The sequence below is a fragment of the Lucilia sericata genome, unplaced genomic scaffold (assembly GCF_015586225.1).
Source record: "Lucilia sericata isolate MDLA Ls3-8-SP2 unplaced genomic scaffold, ASM1558622v1 Contig000461F_arrow, whole genome shotgun sequence".
NCBI lineage: Eukaryota > Metazoa > Arthropoda > Insecta > Diptera > Calliphoridae > Lucilia > Lucilia sericata.
Genome location: NW_023994476.1, coordinates 121,610 through 138,038, shown reverse-complemented (window position 1 = coordinate 138,038; position 16,429 = coordinate 121,610). Strand labels below are relative to the sequence as shown.

At 30.6% G+C, this 16,429-nt stretch overlaps 1 protein-coding gene across 1 annotated transcript; it reads right to left on the bottom strand.

The window, feature by feature from the left end:
* Positions 1-198: 198 nt before the first annotated feature.
* Positions 199-6,486, bottom strand: LOC119605150 (venom allergen 3 homolog). The gene is made up of 2 exons (XM_037958125.1): positions 5,436-6,486; positions 199-554 (listed from the first exon to the last, which is right to left on the bottom strand). Exons 1-2 carry the CDS (start codon positions 6,293-6,295, stop codon positions 269-271), a joined length of 1,146 nt encoding a protein of 381 aa, XP_037814053.1. The 5' UTR covers positions 6,296-6,486; the 3' UTR covers positions 199-268.
* Positions 6,487-16,429: the final 9,943 nt, after the last annotated feature.

Here is a 16,429-nt window from a genome sequence, read left to right as displayed (position 1 = left end):
CTGAAGTTCTTTTAAACAAAATTTGGATAATGTTTGAACAAATGTTTCATTGTTGCAACTTGCTATTATTCTGGTATATTTCTAAATATATCAAACACAAATGCATTTATATGTTGACCTATATTTTGAACCAATTGAGTTAAACATCTGTTATTAGGTAAAAACTGCAAGTCATACTTTCTCAGTTCAATTCTTTCTTAATTCTCTTTATTCTTATTACTAAATTCTTATTTAACACACTAATACTTAATTGTATAACAATTAATCTCTATATACGCAATACTAAATTACTATTATTTTCATCTTCTATTGCTTCATATTCATACGTGGGTTTCTTCCAATCACACAGACCTGGATATTTTTCACTAATCTTGTAATTACATTTTGATGCTGTGGGCCCTGTCTGATAAACCGGTTCATCGGAAAAGTTATTATAGTCATAATTACAAGTCATTAGGATTTGGGTTAAATTTGATACGTAAAAGCGTATGGCAGCACAGCCGACATGATGTACACGATCGCCCACCATGGCGGTAAAATGACCGATTACTTTTCTGAAAAGAGAAAAATTTCAATGTTAGAAAAATTTATATTTTGATGAATTTTAATTTGCTATATTTAGCTCTGTCCGTTGCAAAATATTTAATATATCTGCAAAATCGGTCCACTAACTAAAAAATTTCAGACAACTTCGAGAAAATTGTGTTTTCTCCCCTATTCTTTAGTAGTTTTATTATGTCATTTCTTATGTTTTTCATTCACAGATGAAATTTATTCAAAAATATAGAAATCAATCAATAAAATATCCTCTAGCCCCCATACTAAGGTACATATTTATTCCCAGATAACAGATTTATCATTAAGAACTCCCTCCAAATTATCGTTATCATCACAAAAATGTTCAGATATACATATAATAACAACAGAAATCATATCAACAACCAAGATTTCGATCGGCCCATAATAGGTCATAGGTCTATTTCCAAAAATTACTTAAATGCTCTCAACTAATGTATATATATAAAAATGAATGTGTGTTTGTATGTTTGTATGTTTGAACGTTATAGACTACAAAACTGCTAAACAGATTTTCTTGAAATTTTCACAGCGTATTCCTGTATGTCTGGAATAGGTAATAGGCTACTTTTTATTTTGAAATTTCAAGTGGGCGAGGTGCCACGCCCATATTAGAAAACATTAAATCCGTATATTTGAGATAATATAACAGTTAGAGTCCTCAAATTTTGTTGGAGCCACTTTAGTGTCAATATGATTATTTAGGACAAAAAGTAGGCGGACTAGCATTAGGGGGCGTGGCACCTCCCATATAAATTAAAAACAAAAATTCGTTTATCTTAGAAATAATTACAGTTAGAATCTTAAAATTTTGCACAAATAACTTTAACATCCAAGTTAACATTTTGGGAAATAAATTGGCGGACTACCCATGAGGGGAGCGGCACCTCCCATATTAATTAAATGCAAAAATTCGTTTATCTGGGAAACTAATAGAACTAAATTCTTCAACTTTTGCACTAAGAATTTAAATATTCGTCTGAACATTTTGGATGAAAAAGATCGGACTTCCATCTGGGGGAGGGGGGGGCTTGGAGTCCCCATATGAATTAAATAGAAAAATTCGTATATCTGAGAAACTATTAGAGCTAGAATCTTCAAATTTTACTTGAAGAACTTTGACATTAGGGTATAACGGGCGGACTTTCAATGGGGGACTTGGTATCTCCCATATTAATTAAATACAAAATTTCGTTTATCTGGGTAACTAATAGAACTAGATTCTTCAAATTTTGCACAAATTACTTTAATATTCATCTAAACATTTTGGAGAAAAAAGGGAGGGCTTTTATCTTGGGGGCTTGAAACCCCCACATGAATTTAATAGAAAAATTCCTATATCTGAGAAACTATTAGATGTAGAATCTTTAAATATTACATGAAGTACTTCGACATTAATGTGAACATTTAGGGAATAATTGGCGGACTTTAAATGGGGGACTTGGAACTTCCCATATTAATTAAATACAAAAATTAATTTATCTGGGAAACTAATAGAACTAGATTCTTCAAATTTTGCATAAATTACTTTAATATTCAACTGAACATTTTGGGGGAAAACGAGCGGACTTTCATATGGGGGGCGTGGAGCCCCCATATGAATTAATTAGAAAAAATCGTATATCTTAGAAACTATTAGAGCTAGATTCTTCAAATTTTACTTGAAAAATTTTGACATTTATCTGAACAATTAGAGTATAACGGTCGGACTTTCAATGGGGAACTTGACAACTCCCATATGACTTAAATATAAAATTTCGTTTATCTGGGAAACTAATAGAACTAGATTCTTCAAATTTTGCAGAAATTACTTCAATAATCATCTGAATATTTTGGAGGAAAAAGATCGGGATTTCATCTGTGGGAGCTTGAAGCCCCCACATGAATGAAATAGAAAAATTGTATATCTGGAAACTACTAGAGCTAGAATCTTAAAATTTTACATAAAAAACTCTGACATTCATGTAAACATTTAGAGACTAACGGGCGAGCTTTCAATTGGGGGCTTGGCACTACATAAATGAATTAAATACAAAATTTCGTATATCTTGGAAACTATTATATTATTCAAATTTTTCATAGATAGATAGAAATTGGCGAACTTTCAGTAATTTGCTTGGCATCTCTAATATGTAACATATTGTAAATCTAGAGAACTATTGCAGTTAGAATCTTCAAAATCGTTAAGTGGGTTTTTTATTTATACTGCTTTTTGGGTAGCAAAGCACACTGGGTAAAGCTAGTTAACCTATAAAGTTACGAAATTTGTTTCACATCGGAATGAAGTGGGCACAGCTCCCATGTAAGCTCAACTTGGAGAGATAGTGTAGCGTTGCCTTTAAATCAGCGAGTATCGGAAACTAGTTTCCTAATATCAGAGGAACACAGACCATGTCACGTGAACACCTGCTTTGAAGGCTTAATTTCACGGTGATCTTTTTCATTCACAGGATGAACTTTTTTGACGACTCACCACCGCCCCTTTGTGTATATTACACTACGATGGTAATTTTTTGGTTTAGTCGGTCATGTATAAGAATTTTGCTCAAGTACGTTAGCTATCTAATATCTGACCCTTGCTTCCCCGTTGCTTAATTTTCAAGATGCAAAAACATCACTATCGTTTGCAACGCAGATGGGATGGCCTTAGTTAAGTAGGCAACAGCATCTATAGACATAATCGGTAGATCGAAACAGTTCCACCATCCAGACGAGGTACTGTTCTGGCTCACAGAGAGCACACTGTGGTAAACCTGGTATGAACAGATTAAACTTTGAACTTACCCAGACGGAAAAATTCAATGATATCAATTGTATGAGATACCTTGCATCTATCACCATTTAACCCAGCACACTTTCATTCATCCGAAATACTCACTCTAGATATACGGGTGGGTAAGGCCCGCATACCCCGTACCATAACACTTCATACTAACTCATTTTCAGCACCGAACTTATCCAAAATTATAAACATTACCGTGCCTAAGTCTTTTAACTGATATTCTATTACTGCGAATTTCTACCCTGAATGGACCTCTCCAATAACCGGGGCAAGACAAAGTCCTGAAATTCTGCCCTGCGGTTTACCGGTTTCCCTGGTACCAGATTATGTGGTACTCTGGATCAACCCCATGTCAAATCATTCCAAGGAAGGATACATTTGATCATCACTAGTTTATTGTTCCACAGAATCAGTACCTCCAGTATACTCGAGGTATTGGTAGCACCTCTTTTTCTCGAGATTGCAATAACACCAAGATGAGGGTCTTTCATCCAGGAAACAGTCCCCGAAGGGATAGCAGTGAAACACAACCCACATTACGATGGAGATATTGTGGTTCAACCCCATGTCAAATCATTCCAAGGAAGGGCCGAGGATACATTTGATCATCATTAGTTTATAGTTCCAGCAGACTGGAGGTACTGGTAGCTCTTTTTATCGGGATTGCAATTACACCAAGATGAGGTTCTTTCATCAAGGTAACAGTCCCCGAGGAGATAGCAGTAGGACAGTGAAGTAGCTTTCTCCTACACGCGGTCGAGTAGCTTTAAACAATACTTTGAAGCATACATACGAGTTACTATAGTTATTCCATTTTTGGTCGTATATAATAAACCCGAGGCCCTTAAATGCTTCCTTCGACACTTGAAATATGTGTTGACTCGCATACCAAGAAAATCAAGAGCTCAACATCCACTTAATTTTACATGATGCAACATGATCTGACAGACGTTGAAATCTATTCGCATGTCCCTATTCTGAGATTACCTTGTGGTACCATATATAACAACATGCCAACCCAAAATTATGAATTGAACTATATACATTTTTTCCGATAAAAGGCCTTGTAGGTCTTTCACAGAGCGACTGACACGAAAGCTGGCGGTCGGTAAGAAAATTTGTTGGACGCTGAATACTTAACAAGATGTTATTTTCAATAACTTAAAAAATTGCTGAACAAATTGCTAATAAATGGTGTTACATCAGAAATCTTCAGCATATAGAAAATTCATTGGCAGGATATAGAATGCTCAAGAGATTAGCAAATTAATGAGCATTGTTTCTAGACTTGTGCTGGTATGCCATTTGACCCCAACGACAAGCGAGGTGTCACGCCCATATATAGAATAAGTATTAAATGTCGCTTATCTCAAAACCTACAACAGCTAAAGCCCTCAATGCTTGTATGAACAACTTTGACTTCCATATTAACATATCCTGATAAAAAAGGCGACTGAGCTGTAGTGGGCGTGGCATCTCCCATATAAAGTACATTTTAAATTAGTATATCTGAGATAATATAACAGCAAAGCCATCGACATGAATAATTAGGACAGAAATAGTGGGCGTGGCACCTCCCATATGGATTAAATACTAAAATTCGTTCATCTGGCAAATCATTAGAGCTAGAATCTTAAACTTTTGTGCGAAAGGCTTTAACATTTGTGAGCAGTTGTTGCTAAATGGGCGGACATTCATTAAGGGGCCTTGGAAACTCCCATATAACTGAAATACAAATATTTTTATATCTGAGAAACTTTGACATTCATGTGAATATTAGGGTAATATTCACGTGGCGGACTAGAAATTGACCCCTATATGAATTAAATGCATATAGGGAAACTATTAAAGCTGGAATCTTTAAAAAACATAAAGTGGGTTTTAATATTTATATTTTTTACGGTAGCGAAGCATACTGGGTATAACTAGTTAAGTTTTATATATTTTTAAACAAATAGAGAATTTTAATTTCCTAATTCTTTAAATAGATTTAAAAACCAACATGTCAAATTCCTACAGTTTTATACTGTACTCTGTTACAAAAGCAACAACAACAACAACAAAAAAGAAAACTTACCTCTCTGGATGCAAATGAAATGAATCGATAAATGTTTGATTTGCATCCTTATGTTCCTTATACCAATTGACAATGAAATTCTTCATACGTTTCGAATGTGATGTGATATTAGCGCCTTTCCAAAAATAACCAATATTCTGACCACTATACGGGTAACGCGGTGAATTGTGGCATAAATCATGTTCGAATCTGCAACGTTTTACATGCAACGTAGCTAAATACTCTAATTCATTGTCCCATTTAAGTTGTGGCATATGAGATGCCGTCTTATAGCCGTCCACTTGGCCGGATGCGATGCGAGAACGTGCCAAATTATGCAAATCTAAAATGAGGTTTCGTCGTCGTTCGCTCATTTTCAGAAGATGTGGTTGTGAACCGCAAGCTGGACCGAAATTACCATTATTTTTGCAAGCAATATGAGGTTTAATGTTCGTATGGGTGCCATTATAGAATTCACACAAAGAGGGTGAACAGTATTGGTTGCTGGAAGATGAGGTATCTTCAGTGCTAAGAAGAGGAGGAGAAGGAGTAGGAGTTGCAGTTGCTGATGTTGTTGCTGAAGTTGTTGTTGAAGTAGTTGTTGCTTCAGTTGCAGGTTTTGAAGTTGAATTAGTGTGATTGATGATGCCTTCTGTAGTGGATGAAGTCGTCATGGAGGATGTTATTAAATTTTCTGTATTGATTCCATTTTTGTGTGTTGTAGTATCGCTAATATTTAGCTCAATTTTAATCTTTACAAAATCTGTTTTATTTGAATTTAAATGTTCAGTTACATTTTTTTGGTTTCCGTGTGCTGTCACTTGTAACCTTATGCAGCCCAACAATATAACTATGGTTATTAATCTTCTCATTTTTATCATTAATCGTTTTTTAAATTTTGTGTATTTTTTGTTGTTATGTTTTAAAGATTCTCACTATTATAAAAATTATTTTTTTAATTTTTTTTTTTGATTTTAGAATTCTTTTTTATAATTATTCTTTTGTTTGATGTTTTCGTTTGTATCTTTACTTTTTAGCTTTCCGTTAACAAATTCAACCGTTCAACGATCATTCTATGGCTTCAGTCAAATACAAACTGATTTTGCATTTATGCAATCTATCTAATAAATTAGAAAACTATTTTGAATTTTATTTTGTCGAGATTTTTGCTATTGTTTAATGTTTAGTTAATTAATAGATAGCAACATGGCAACATGTTGCCAGCAACATTTGTTGCTTAGGCAGAGAAAGTTTATGTGTGGGGTTAAGGCATATTAACAATATCATTAGAATTTTAAGTGTAATTTCGAACGAGTCAAGTCTATAATCCAGAGTATAAGTATTTCAGACAATATACTAGACTCTAATTTAGGCTGTAGATAATACTATTGACCTGCCGATATGTCAGACAATAGCCAAGGCTAACTAACTAACATTCTATAGAAAAGACTATACTCTAGACTATAGTCTTGTCTATATCTAGACTATAGTATTGTCTATAATCTAGACTATAGTTTTATCTATAATCTATACTATAGTCTTGTCTATAGTGTAGACTATAGTCTAGACTATAGACTTGTCTTTAGTCTAGATAAAAGTCTTGTCTACAGTCTAGACTATAGCCTAGACTAAAATCTAGACTATAGTCTTGTCTATGGTCTAGACTATAGTCTTGTCTATGGTCTAGACTATAGTCTTGTCTATAGTCTAGACTATAGTCTTGTCTATAGTCTAGACTATAGTCTTGTCTATAGTCTAGACTATAGTCTTGTCTATAGTCTAGACTATAGTCTTGTCTATAGTCTAGACTATAGTCTTGTCTATAGTCTAGACTATAGTCTTGTCTATAGTCTAGACTATAGTCTTGTCTATAGTCTAGACTATAGTCTTGTCTATAGTCTAGACTATAGTCTTGTCTATAGTCTAAACTATAGTCTTGTCTATAGTCAAAACTATAGTCTTGGCTATAGTCTAGACTATAGTGTCGTCTATAGTCTAGACTATAGTCTCTTCTATAGTCTATACTATAGGTTTGTCTATAGTCTAGACTATAGACAATACTATATTCTAGACTATAGACAAGACTATAGTTTAGACCATAAACAAGACTATAGTCTAGACCATAGACAAGACTATGGTCTAGACTATAGTCTTGTCTATATCGTCTTGTCTATGGTCTAGTCTACAGTCTTGTATATAGTCTAGACTACAGTTTTGTCTATAGTCTTGTCTATAGTCTAGACTATAGACTTGTTTAAGGTCTAGACTATAGTCTTGTCTATAGTCTAGACTATAGTCTTGTCTATAGTCTAGAATATAGTATTGTCTATAGTCTAGAATATAGTATTGTTTATAGTCTAGACTATAGACAAAGCTATAGTGTAGACTATAGACTATAGAAGAGACTATAGTCTTGTCTATAGTCTAGAATATAGTCTTGTCTAGTATAGTATAGTCTAGACTAAGTCTTGTCTATGGTCTAGACTATTGTCTTGTCTATGGTCTAGACTATAGTCATGTTTATGGTCTAGACTATAGTCTTTTCTATAGTCTAGACTATAGTCTTATCTATAGTCTAGAATATAGTATTGTCTATAGGTTAGACTATAGTCTTGTCTATAGTCTAGACTATAGTCTTTTCTATAGTCTAGACTATAGTCTTTTCTATAGTCTAGACTATAGTCTTGTCTATAGTCTAGACTATAGCCTTGTCTAGTATAGTATAGTCTAGACTAAGTCTTGTCTATGGTCTAGACTATAGTCTTGTCTATAGTCTTGTCGATAGTCTGGACTATTGTCGTACTTATAATTTCAACTATAGTCTTGTCTAATGTTTGGAATATAATCTTGTCTATCGTCTTGTTTTAAAGAGGTCAGAGAAGGGAAATATTTGTTTTGCCCTTATTAGTTTCTTCTTCCCCAATATTACACATTTACCATATGAAAACCACTATCACTGGTAACCTACATACATATCAAAATTTAATTATAATAAAAATCCCATTCTTACTTAAAGACCCAATAAACCAGTAGTGATAACACTTTCTCATTCTATACTTCTTTCCACTTATCTGTCTAATTTATTATGCAATTTAATTAAAAACATAAGGTTAGAAATTTCTCATAAATATTTTTAGCAGCATCTTTAACAAATTAAATATAAATTTTCTCTATAAAGATATAAATAATAAATTTTTTAATATTGTCATGTAAATTAATTTTAGCTTGTTTTCAAACCGCATTTTATTAAATCGGTTAAAGAGGTGAGTAAAATATACATATGTATAAAATATATAGAGCAATGTGTCAATGAACTAAATATTTTAAATAAAAATCGGTATGTTTATTGTTAAAAAAAAAAACAAATTTTAAATCTTTAAATTTTTAAAAGAATATTATATTTACTAATACTATGGTTGAATGCGCTTTTATACAATTAATATTTTAATATATTAATTTATAATAAAATTATTCACTTCTTTAATTAATAAACAATAACTGTGAAAAATTAATTAACAATTTATAAGCGTAGCAAATACAATAAAAATCTAAAAAAATGTTTAATCATTGTTTACAAAACTATATTGTGTACAAATTCTAGTCATGCTATAATCGGTAGTATTTACATACATATGCAAGTTCATTCATATAAAATCCTACAGCCTCAGTTATATAAACACCTTAGCGTAATAGACTTTTGTAACCATAGAAATACGATCCAAACTAGATGGGTGAAATTATTCAAAAACATACTCTATTGATAAGGTAATTTTGACATTTTTGATATTTTCTAGACTCAATACAAGTGCCCTCAGAGAATATGGTTTAATGATTTTATCTATATTCTTTATTTTAATCTTCTTAACTAGCTTTAAAATAATATTGACATTCGATATAAAACAATTTTATAAGAATCATGTCTTCATTAAATTTCATAAGATCAATACATAATTGCCCCTAACATCAAATAAATCACTTTGTACCATCTTATCTTTATATTAATTTCTATTGCGTTTTTGAATATGTGTAACGGGAACTAAAGTTTAGAATATACTTATTAGTGCCGCACAATAATCTAGGTCATACACCCACCTTAAAATAATCGGCTTGTAATCATTTCCAGAGTCTATTTAGCTATCCGTTTGTTCGTCCCTGTAAACCTTGAGGTCGCAATTTTAAAGATAATTCAATGAAATTTGGGACAAAGTTTGTTGAAAATGAATTATATTGGTCCATTATTCCATCTAGCCTCTACAAAACTGAACCGAATAGGGCTTAAAAGCTCAAAATTGAGCTCATGAATATTAAAAGGATAAATACGTTTTATATAAATGTGGATCTATTCATTAAATTTTAAGAGGATTGATACACATAGTCCCCCGGTGTAAAGCATCTTTTAGTTAGTTAGTTAGTAAGTTAGTTAGTTAGTTAGTTAGTTAGTTAGTTAGTTAGTTAGTTAGTTAGTTAGTTAGTTAGTTAGTAGTTAGTTTAGTTAGTTAGTTAGTTAGTTAGTTAGTTAGTTAGTTAGTTAGTTAGTTAGTTAGTTAGTTAGTTAGTTAGTAGTTAGTTAGTTAGTTTAGTTAGTTAGTTAGTTAGTTAGTTAGTTAGTAGTTAGTTAGTAGTTAGTTAGTTAGTTAGTTAGTTAGTTAGTTAGTAGTAGTTAGTTAGTTAGTAGTTAGTTAGTTAGTTAGTTAGTTAGTTAGTTAGTTAGTTAGTTAGTTAGTTAGTTAGTTAGTTAGTTAGTTAGTTAGTTGTAGTTAGTTAGTTAGTTAGTTAGTTAGTTAGTTAGTAGTTAGTTAGTTAGTTAGTTAGTTAGTTAGTTAGTTAGTTAGTTAGTTAGTTAGTTAGTTAGTTAGTTAGTTAGTTAGTTAGTTAGTTAGTTAGTTAGTTAGTTAGTTAGTAGTTAGTTAGTTAGTTAGTTAGTTAGTTAGTTAGTTAGTTAGTTAGTTAGTTAGTTAGTTAGTAGTTAGTTAGTAGTTAGTTAGTTAGTTAGTTAGTAGTTAGTTAGTTAGTTAGTTAGTTAGTTAGTTAGTTAGTTAGTTAGTTAGTTAGTTAGTTAGTTAGTTAGTTAGTTAGTTAGTTAGTTAGTAGTTAGTTAGTTAGTTAGTTAGTTAGTTAGTTAGTTAGTTAGTTAGTAGTTATTAGTTAGTTAGTTAGTTAGTTAGTTAGTTAGTTAGTTAGTTAGTTAGTTAGTTAGTTAGTTAGTTAGTTAGTTAGTTAGTAGTTAGTTAGTTAGTTAGTAGTTAGTTAGTTAGTTAGTTAGTTAGTTAGTAGTTAGTTAGTTAGTTAGTTAGTTAGTTAGTTAGTTAGTTAGTTAGTTAGTTAGTTAGTTAGTTAGTTAGTTAGTTAGTTAGTTAGTTAGTTTAGTTAGTTAGTTAGTTAGTTAGTTAGTTAGTTAGTAGTTAGTTAGTTAGTTAGTTAGTTAGTTAGTAGTTAGTTAGTTAGTAGTTAGTTAGTTAGTAGTTAGTTAGTTAGTAGTTAGTTAGTTAGTTAGTTAGTTAGTTAGTTAGTTAGTTAGTTAGTTAGTTAGTTAGTTAGTTAGTTAGTTAGTTAGTTAGTTAGTTAGTTAGTTAGTTAGTTAGTTAGTAGTTAGTTAGTTAGTTAGTTAGTTAGTTAGTTAGTTAGTTAGTTAGTTAGTTAGTTAGTTAGTTAGTTAGTTAGTTAGTAGTTAGTTAGTTAGTTAGTTAGTTAGTTAGTAGTTAGTTAGTTAGTTAGTTAGTTAGTTAGTTAGTTAGTTAGTTAGTTAGTTAGTTAGTTAGTTAGTTAGTTAGTAGTTAGTTAGTTAGTTAGTTAGTTAGTTAGTTAGTTAGTTAGTTAGTTAGTTAGTTAGTTAGTTAGTTAGTTAGTTAGTTAGTTAGTTAGTTAGTTAGTTAGTTAGTTAGTTAGTTAGTTAGTTAGTTAGTTAGTTAGTTAGTAGTTAGTTAGTTAGTTAGTTAGTTAGTTAGTTAGTTAGTTAGTTAGTTAGTTAGTTAGTTAGTTAGTTAGTTAGTTAGTTAGTTAGTTAGTTAGTTAGTTAGTTAGTTAGTTAGTTAGTTAGTTAGTTAGTAGTTAGTTAGTTAGTTAGTTAGTTAGTTAGTTAGTTAGTTAGTTAGTTAGTTAGTTAGTTAGTTAGTTAGTTAGTTAGTTAGTTAGTTAGTTAGTTAGTTAGTTAGTTAGTTAGTTAGTTAGTAGTTAGTTAGTTAGTTAGTTAGTTAGTTAGTAGTTAGTTAGTTAGTTAGTTAGTTAGTTAGTTAGTTAGTTAGTTAGTTAGTTAGTTAGTTAGTTAGTTAGTTAGTTAGTAGTTAGTTAGTTAGTTAGTTAGTTAGTTAGTAGTTAGTTAGTTAGTTAGTTAGTTAGTTAGTTAGTTAGTTAGTTAGTTAGTTAGTAGTTAGTTAGTTAGTTAGTTAGTTAGTTAGTTAGTTAGTTAGTTAGTTAGTTAGTAGTTAGTTAGTTAGTTAGTTAGTTAGTTAGTTAGTTAGTTAGTTAGTTAGTTAGTTAGTTAGTTAGTTAGTTAGTTAGTTAGTTAGTTAGTTAGTTAGTTAGTTAGTTAGTTAGTTAGTTAGTTAGTTAGTTAGTTAGTTAGTTAGTTAGTTAGTTAGTTAGTTAGTTAGTTAGTTAGTTAGTTAGTTAGTAGTTAGTTAGTTAGTAGTTAGTTAGTTAGTTAGTTAGTTAGTTAGTTAGTTAGTTAGTTAGTTAGTTAGTTAGTTAGTTAGTTAGTTAGTTAGTTAGTTAGTTAGTAGTTAGTTAGTTAGTTAGTTAGTTAGTTAGTTAGTTAGTTAGTTAGTTAGTTAGTTAGTTAGTTAGTTAATTAATTAATTAATTAGTTAAACTCGCAAGGCAAGGGAATCAAGTTTTCAAGCAAGTAACAGTCGCTACCAAGTTTTTATTGGGTTGACTTAAACTGCAATCAAATTCAAATATTTTTTTATTTATGGCCAATTCCGTATAATTATATACATTACTTACTGTTTATTCCCAATTAGTACTTCAGCTGCAACATGTGAAAGGAATTGGAAGAGAAAATCGCATTTAATTGCTAAATTATTTATGATTTCCTAAGATTTATGGATAAAAATTGTTTACCCTCATAGAAATTTGCTCGCACTTATAATTTAATCAAATATCCATACAGAATTTTAGTTTGTTCATTTTTTAAAATTGTACACATTTCATTTCAGTATGCTTTAAACACATACTTTTCTCCGAGTGTAACCATTGATATCTTCAGTCATTTCTCATATTAAAAAATAAATCTGAAATAAAAAGTGAGGCGAAGTGATGAATATGTTTTATTTTCTTTTAAAAACGTTAGAGCAGTAAAACTTAAACGAAATATTAGTTAAACACCTTTAAATCTTCTGTATATTTATTGTTTATAGCTTTTTTTCATTTACTAATTAAACGAAAAATAAACGTAATCAAACAAATAAATAAACGATGGAAAAATAATTTGCATAAAATATGATTAATAATACGATGATAAAACGCAAATGATTTGTTGTTTTTTTTTGTGTATTTTATATCTGTTTTTTTGCTTCAGTTCATTGATTATTACCGTTGTTTAGATTATTATCAAATTTATTGTTTTGTGTTTACAAATTGTTTAGGTGTACCCTATAGTTGGTAGTGGAGAATATTGATGAAATTACATTGCTCATTAATATTAGATAGAAATATAACGACCATAATCAAAAACCTAACGTTTTCATTCAAAATCTTTCAGTAAATACTTTTCTTGACCGGACCTAATCATCCAAAAAGCTTAATAAACCATCACTGTCCTATTTTATATTATAGTTTTTGTTCTTATAATTAACTAACGCTTACTAAATTCCAGAAATTCCCTCTAAGTCCCTGTTAAAAAAAACTCTTAATAATAAACTCGTTGAAATCATTTCTAACGGAAGATTTTGCATAACCGCAATTCTGTAATCATCATCGTCGTTGTCTAATTTAAAACTGTTAAAATAACCGAACAAATATTTTATATCTCATACATCTGACTGATGTGTACGCAATCATCGCATGTTGAGAAGTGATTAAAATACCAAATAGAAATTTGCATTAAAAAGAAATTAATAAGAATTATAATTATGAAATTGTTATATCCAAAGATTTTTAAATATATTAAGAATCTAAACAAATTCGTATGGTGTCATTGTCTCTTAAGTCTTCGTCATTATTAAAAATTTTAAAATTGAAAGAATTAAAAATGTAAAGTATAAAAAATTTGTGATTTGTATGTCAAATTTAACGATATACAGTCATCACGGTACACTGAAAAGAATTATGGGAAAAGTTGAATAGAACTATTTGCGTCATCAATATACTATATATATATAAACTAGACTATAGACTAGACTATACTATAGACTTAACTATAGACAAGACTATAGACTACAATTTAGACTAGAATATAGACTAAACTACAGACTAGACTAAAGACTAGACTATAGACTATGGACTAGACTATAGACTAGACTATGGACTAGACTATAGACTAGACTATGGACTAGACTATAGACTAGACTATGGACTGTACACTAGACTATAAACTATACTATAGACTATACTATAGACTAGACTATAGACTAGACTATAGACTAAACTATAGACTAGACTATAGACTAGACTATAGACTAGACTATAGACAAGACTAGACTATAACTAGACTATAGACTAGACTATAGACTAGACTATAGACTAGACTATAGACTAGACTATAGACTAGACTATAGACTAGACTATAGACTAGACTATAGACTAGACTATAGACTACTAGACTATAGATTAGACTATAGACTAGACTATAGACTAGACTATAGACTAGACTATAGACTAGACTATAGACTAGACTATAGACTAGACTATAGACTAGACTATAGACTAGACTATAGACTAGACTATAGACTAGACTAGACTATAGACTAGACTATAGACTAGACTATAGACTAGACTATAGACTAGACAGACTAGACTAGACTATAGACTAGACTATAGACTAGACTATAGACTAGACTATAGACTAGACTATAGACTAGACTATAGACTAGACTATAGACTAGACTATAGACTAGACTATAGACTAGACTAGACTATAGACTAGACTATAGACTAGACTATAGACTAGACTATAGACTAGACTATAGACTAGACTATAGACTAGACTATAGACTAGACTATAGACTAGACTATAGACTAGACTATAGACTAGACTATAGACTAGACTATAGACTAGACTATAGACTAGACTATAGACTAGACTATAGACTAGACTATAGACTAGACTATAGACTAGACTATAGACTAGACTATAGACTAGACTATAGACTAGACTATAGACTAGACTATAGACTAGACTATAGACTAGACTATAGACTAGACTATAGACTAGACTATAGGACTAGACTATAGACTAGACTATAGACTAGACTATAGACTAGACTATAGACTAGACTATAGACTAGACTATAGACTAGACTATAGACTAGACTATAGACTAGACTATAGACTAGATATAGACTAGACTATAGACTAGACATAGCCTAGACTAGACTATAGACTAGACTATAGACTAGACTATAGACTAGACTATAGACTAGACTATTAGACTAGACTATAGCGAGACTATAGACTAGCTATAGACTAGACTATGGACTAGACTATAGACTAGACTATGGACTAACTATAGACTCATAGCTATGGCCTAGACTATAGACTAGACTATAGACTAGACTATAGACTAGACTATGACTAGACTAATAGACTAGACAATAGGACTAGAATATAGACTAGACTATGGACTAGACTATAGACTAGACTATAGACTAGACTATGGACTAGACTATAGACTAGACTATAGGACTAGACTATAGACTAGACTATAGATAGACTATGGACTAGACTATAGACTAGACTATAGACTAGACTATAGACTAGACTATAGACTAGACTATAGACTAGACTATAGACTAGACTATAGACTAGACTATTACTAAGACTATAGGACTAGACTATAGACTAGATATAGACTAAGACTATAGACTAGACTATAGCTAGACTATAGACTAGACTATAGACTAAACTATAGACTAGACTATAGACTAGACTATAGACTAGACTATAGACTAGACTATAGACTAGACTATAGACTAGACTATAGACTAGACTATAGACTAGACTATAGACTAGACTATAGACTAGACTATAGACTAGACTATAGACTAGACTATAGACTAGACTATAGACTAGACTATAGACTAGACTATAGACTAGACTATAGACTAGACTATAGACTAGACTATAGACTAGACTATAGACTAGACTATAGACTAGACTATAGACTAGACTATAGACTAGACTATAGACTAGACTATAGACTAGACTATAGACTGCACTATAGACAATACTACAGGCCAGTATTGTCAAGAAAATCACTCTAGGCTTCAAACAAACTTTAACATATTTATAAATTTGTAGAAGATATATAAATGTTTTTGATATATCAATAACAGTTACAATAATATTACGATTAATTAATACAAATATTTAAAAAGCACATTAATTTTATATATAAAATATATATGTTAATCAATTGAAGTCATGTTGACAACAGACTTAACCCATATCTACGGTACATATCAAACTTTATTCATCATTTCAATTGTTCTTTTCAGTGTGTCAATACTATCGGTCTATTCAATTCAATTCAATCAATTTATAACCAATACGCTCATTATCATTATCATTTTTATAACGTTTGTCATCATCATAAACGCCTAACATCATTATCATTGTAACGTGATAATGATGATGATGGCAAAATATTTAAATTTGTTTAAATTAATAATAAATTATATATAAATATGTAGATGCTGTTAGTTATTAACTGTCTACCAGCAGATAAAATTATTGATCATTTGTGTAAAGGTGTGTCTTTTTGTTTCATTTTTAAGTATAATTTTTGTTGTTGAAGAGTTTTTTTTTAAATGGCAAATTAATTAATTAATTAATTAATTAACATACCACAAACTAAC

Bases quoted from the DNA above. Each gene is read 5' to 3' on its own strand.
- LOC119605150 (XM_037958125.1), bottom strand. From the start codon at position 6,295: ATGATAAAAATGAGAAGATTAATAACCATAGTTATATTGTTGGGCTGC. The intron at 555-5,435 runs GTAAGTTTTCTT...TTCTCTTTTCAG, and splicing joins TTTCATTTGCATCCAGAGAG to AAAAGTAATCGGTCATTTTA.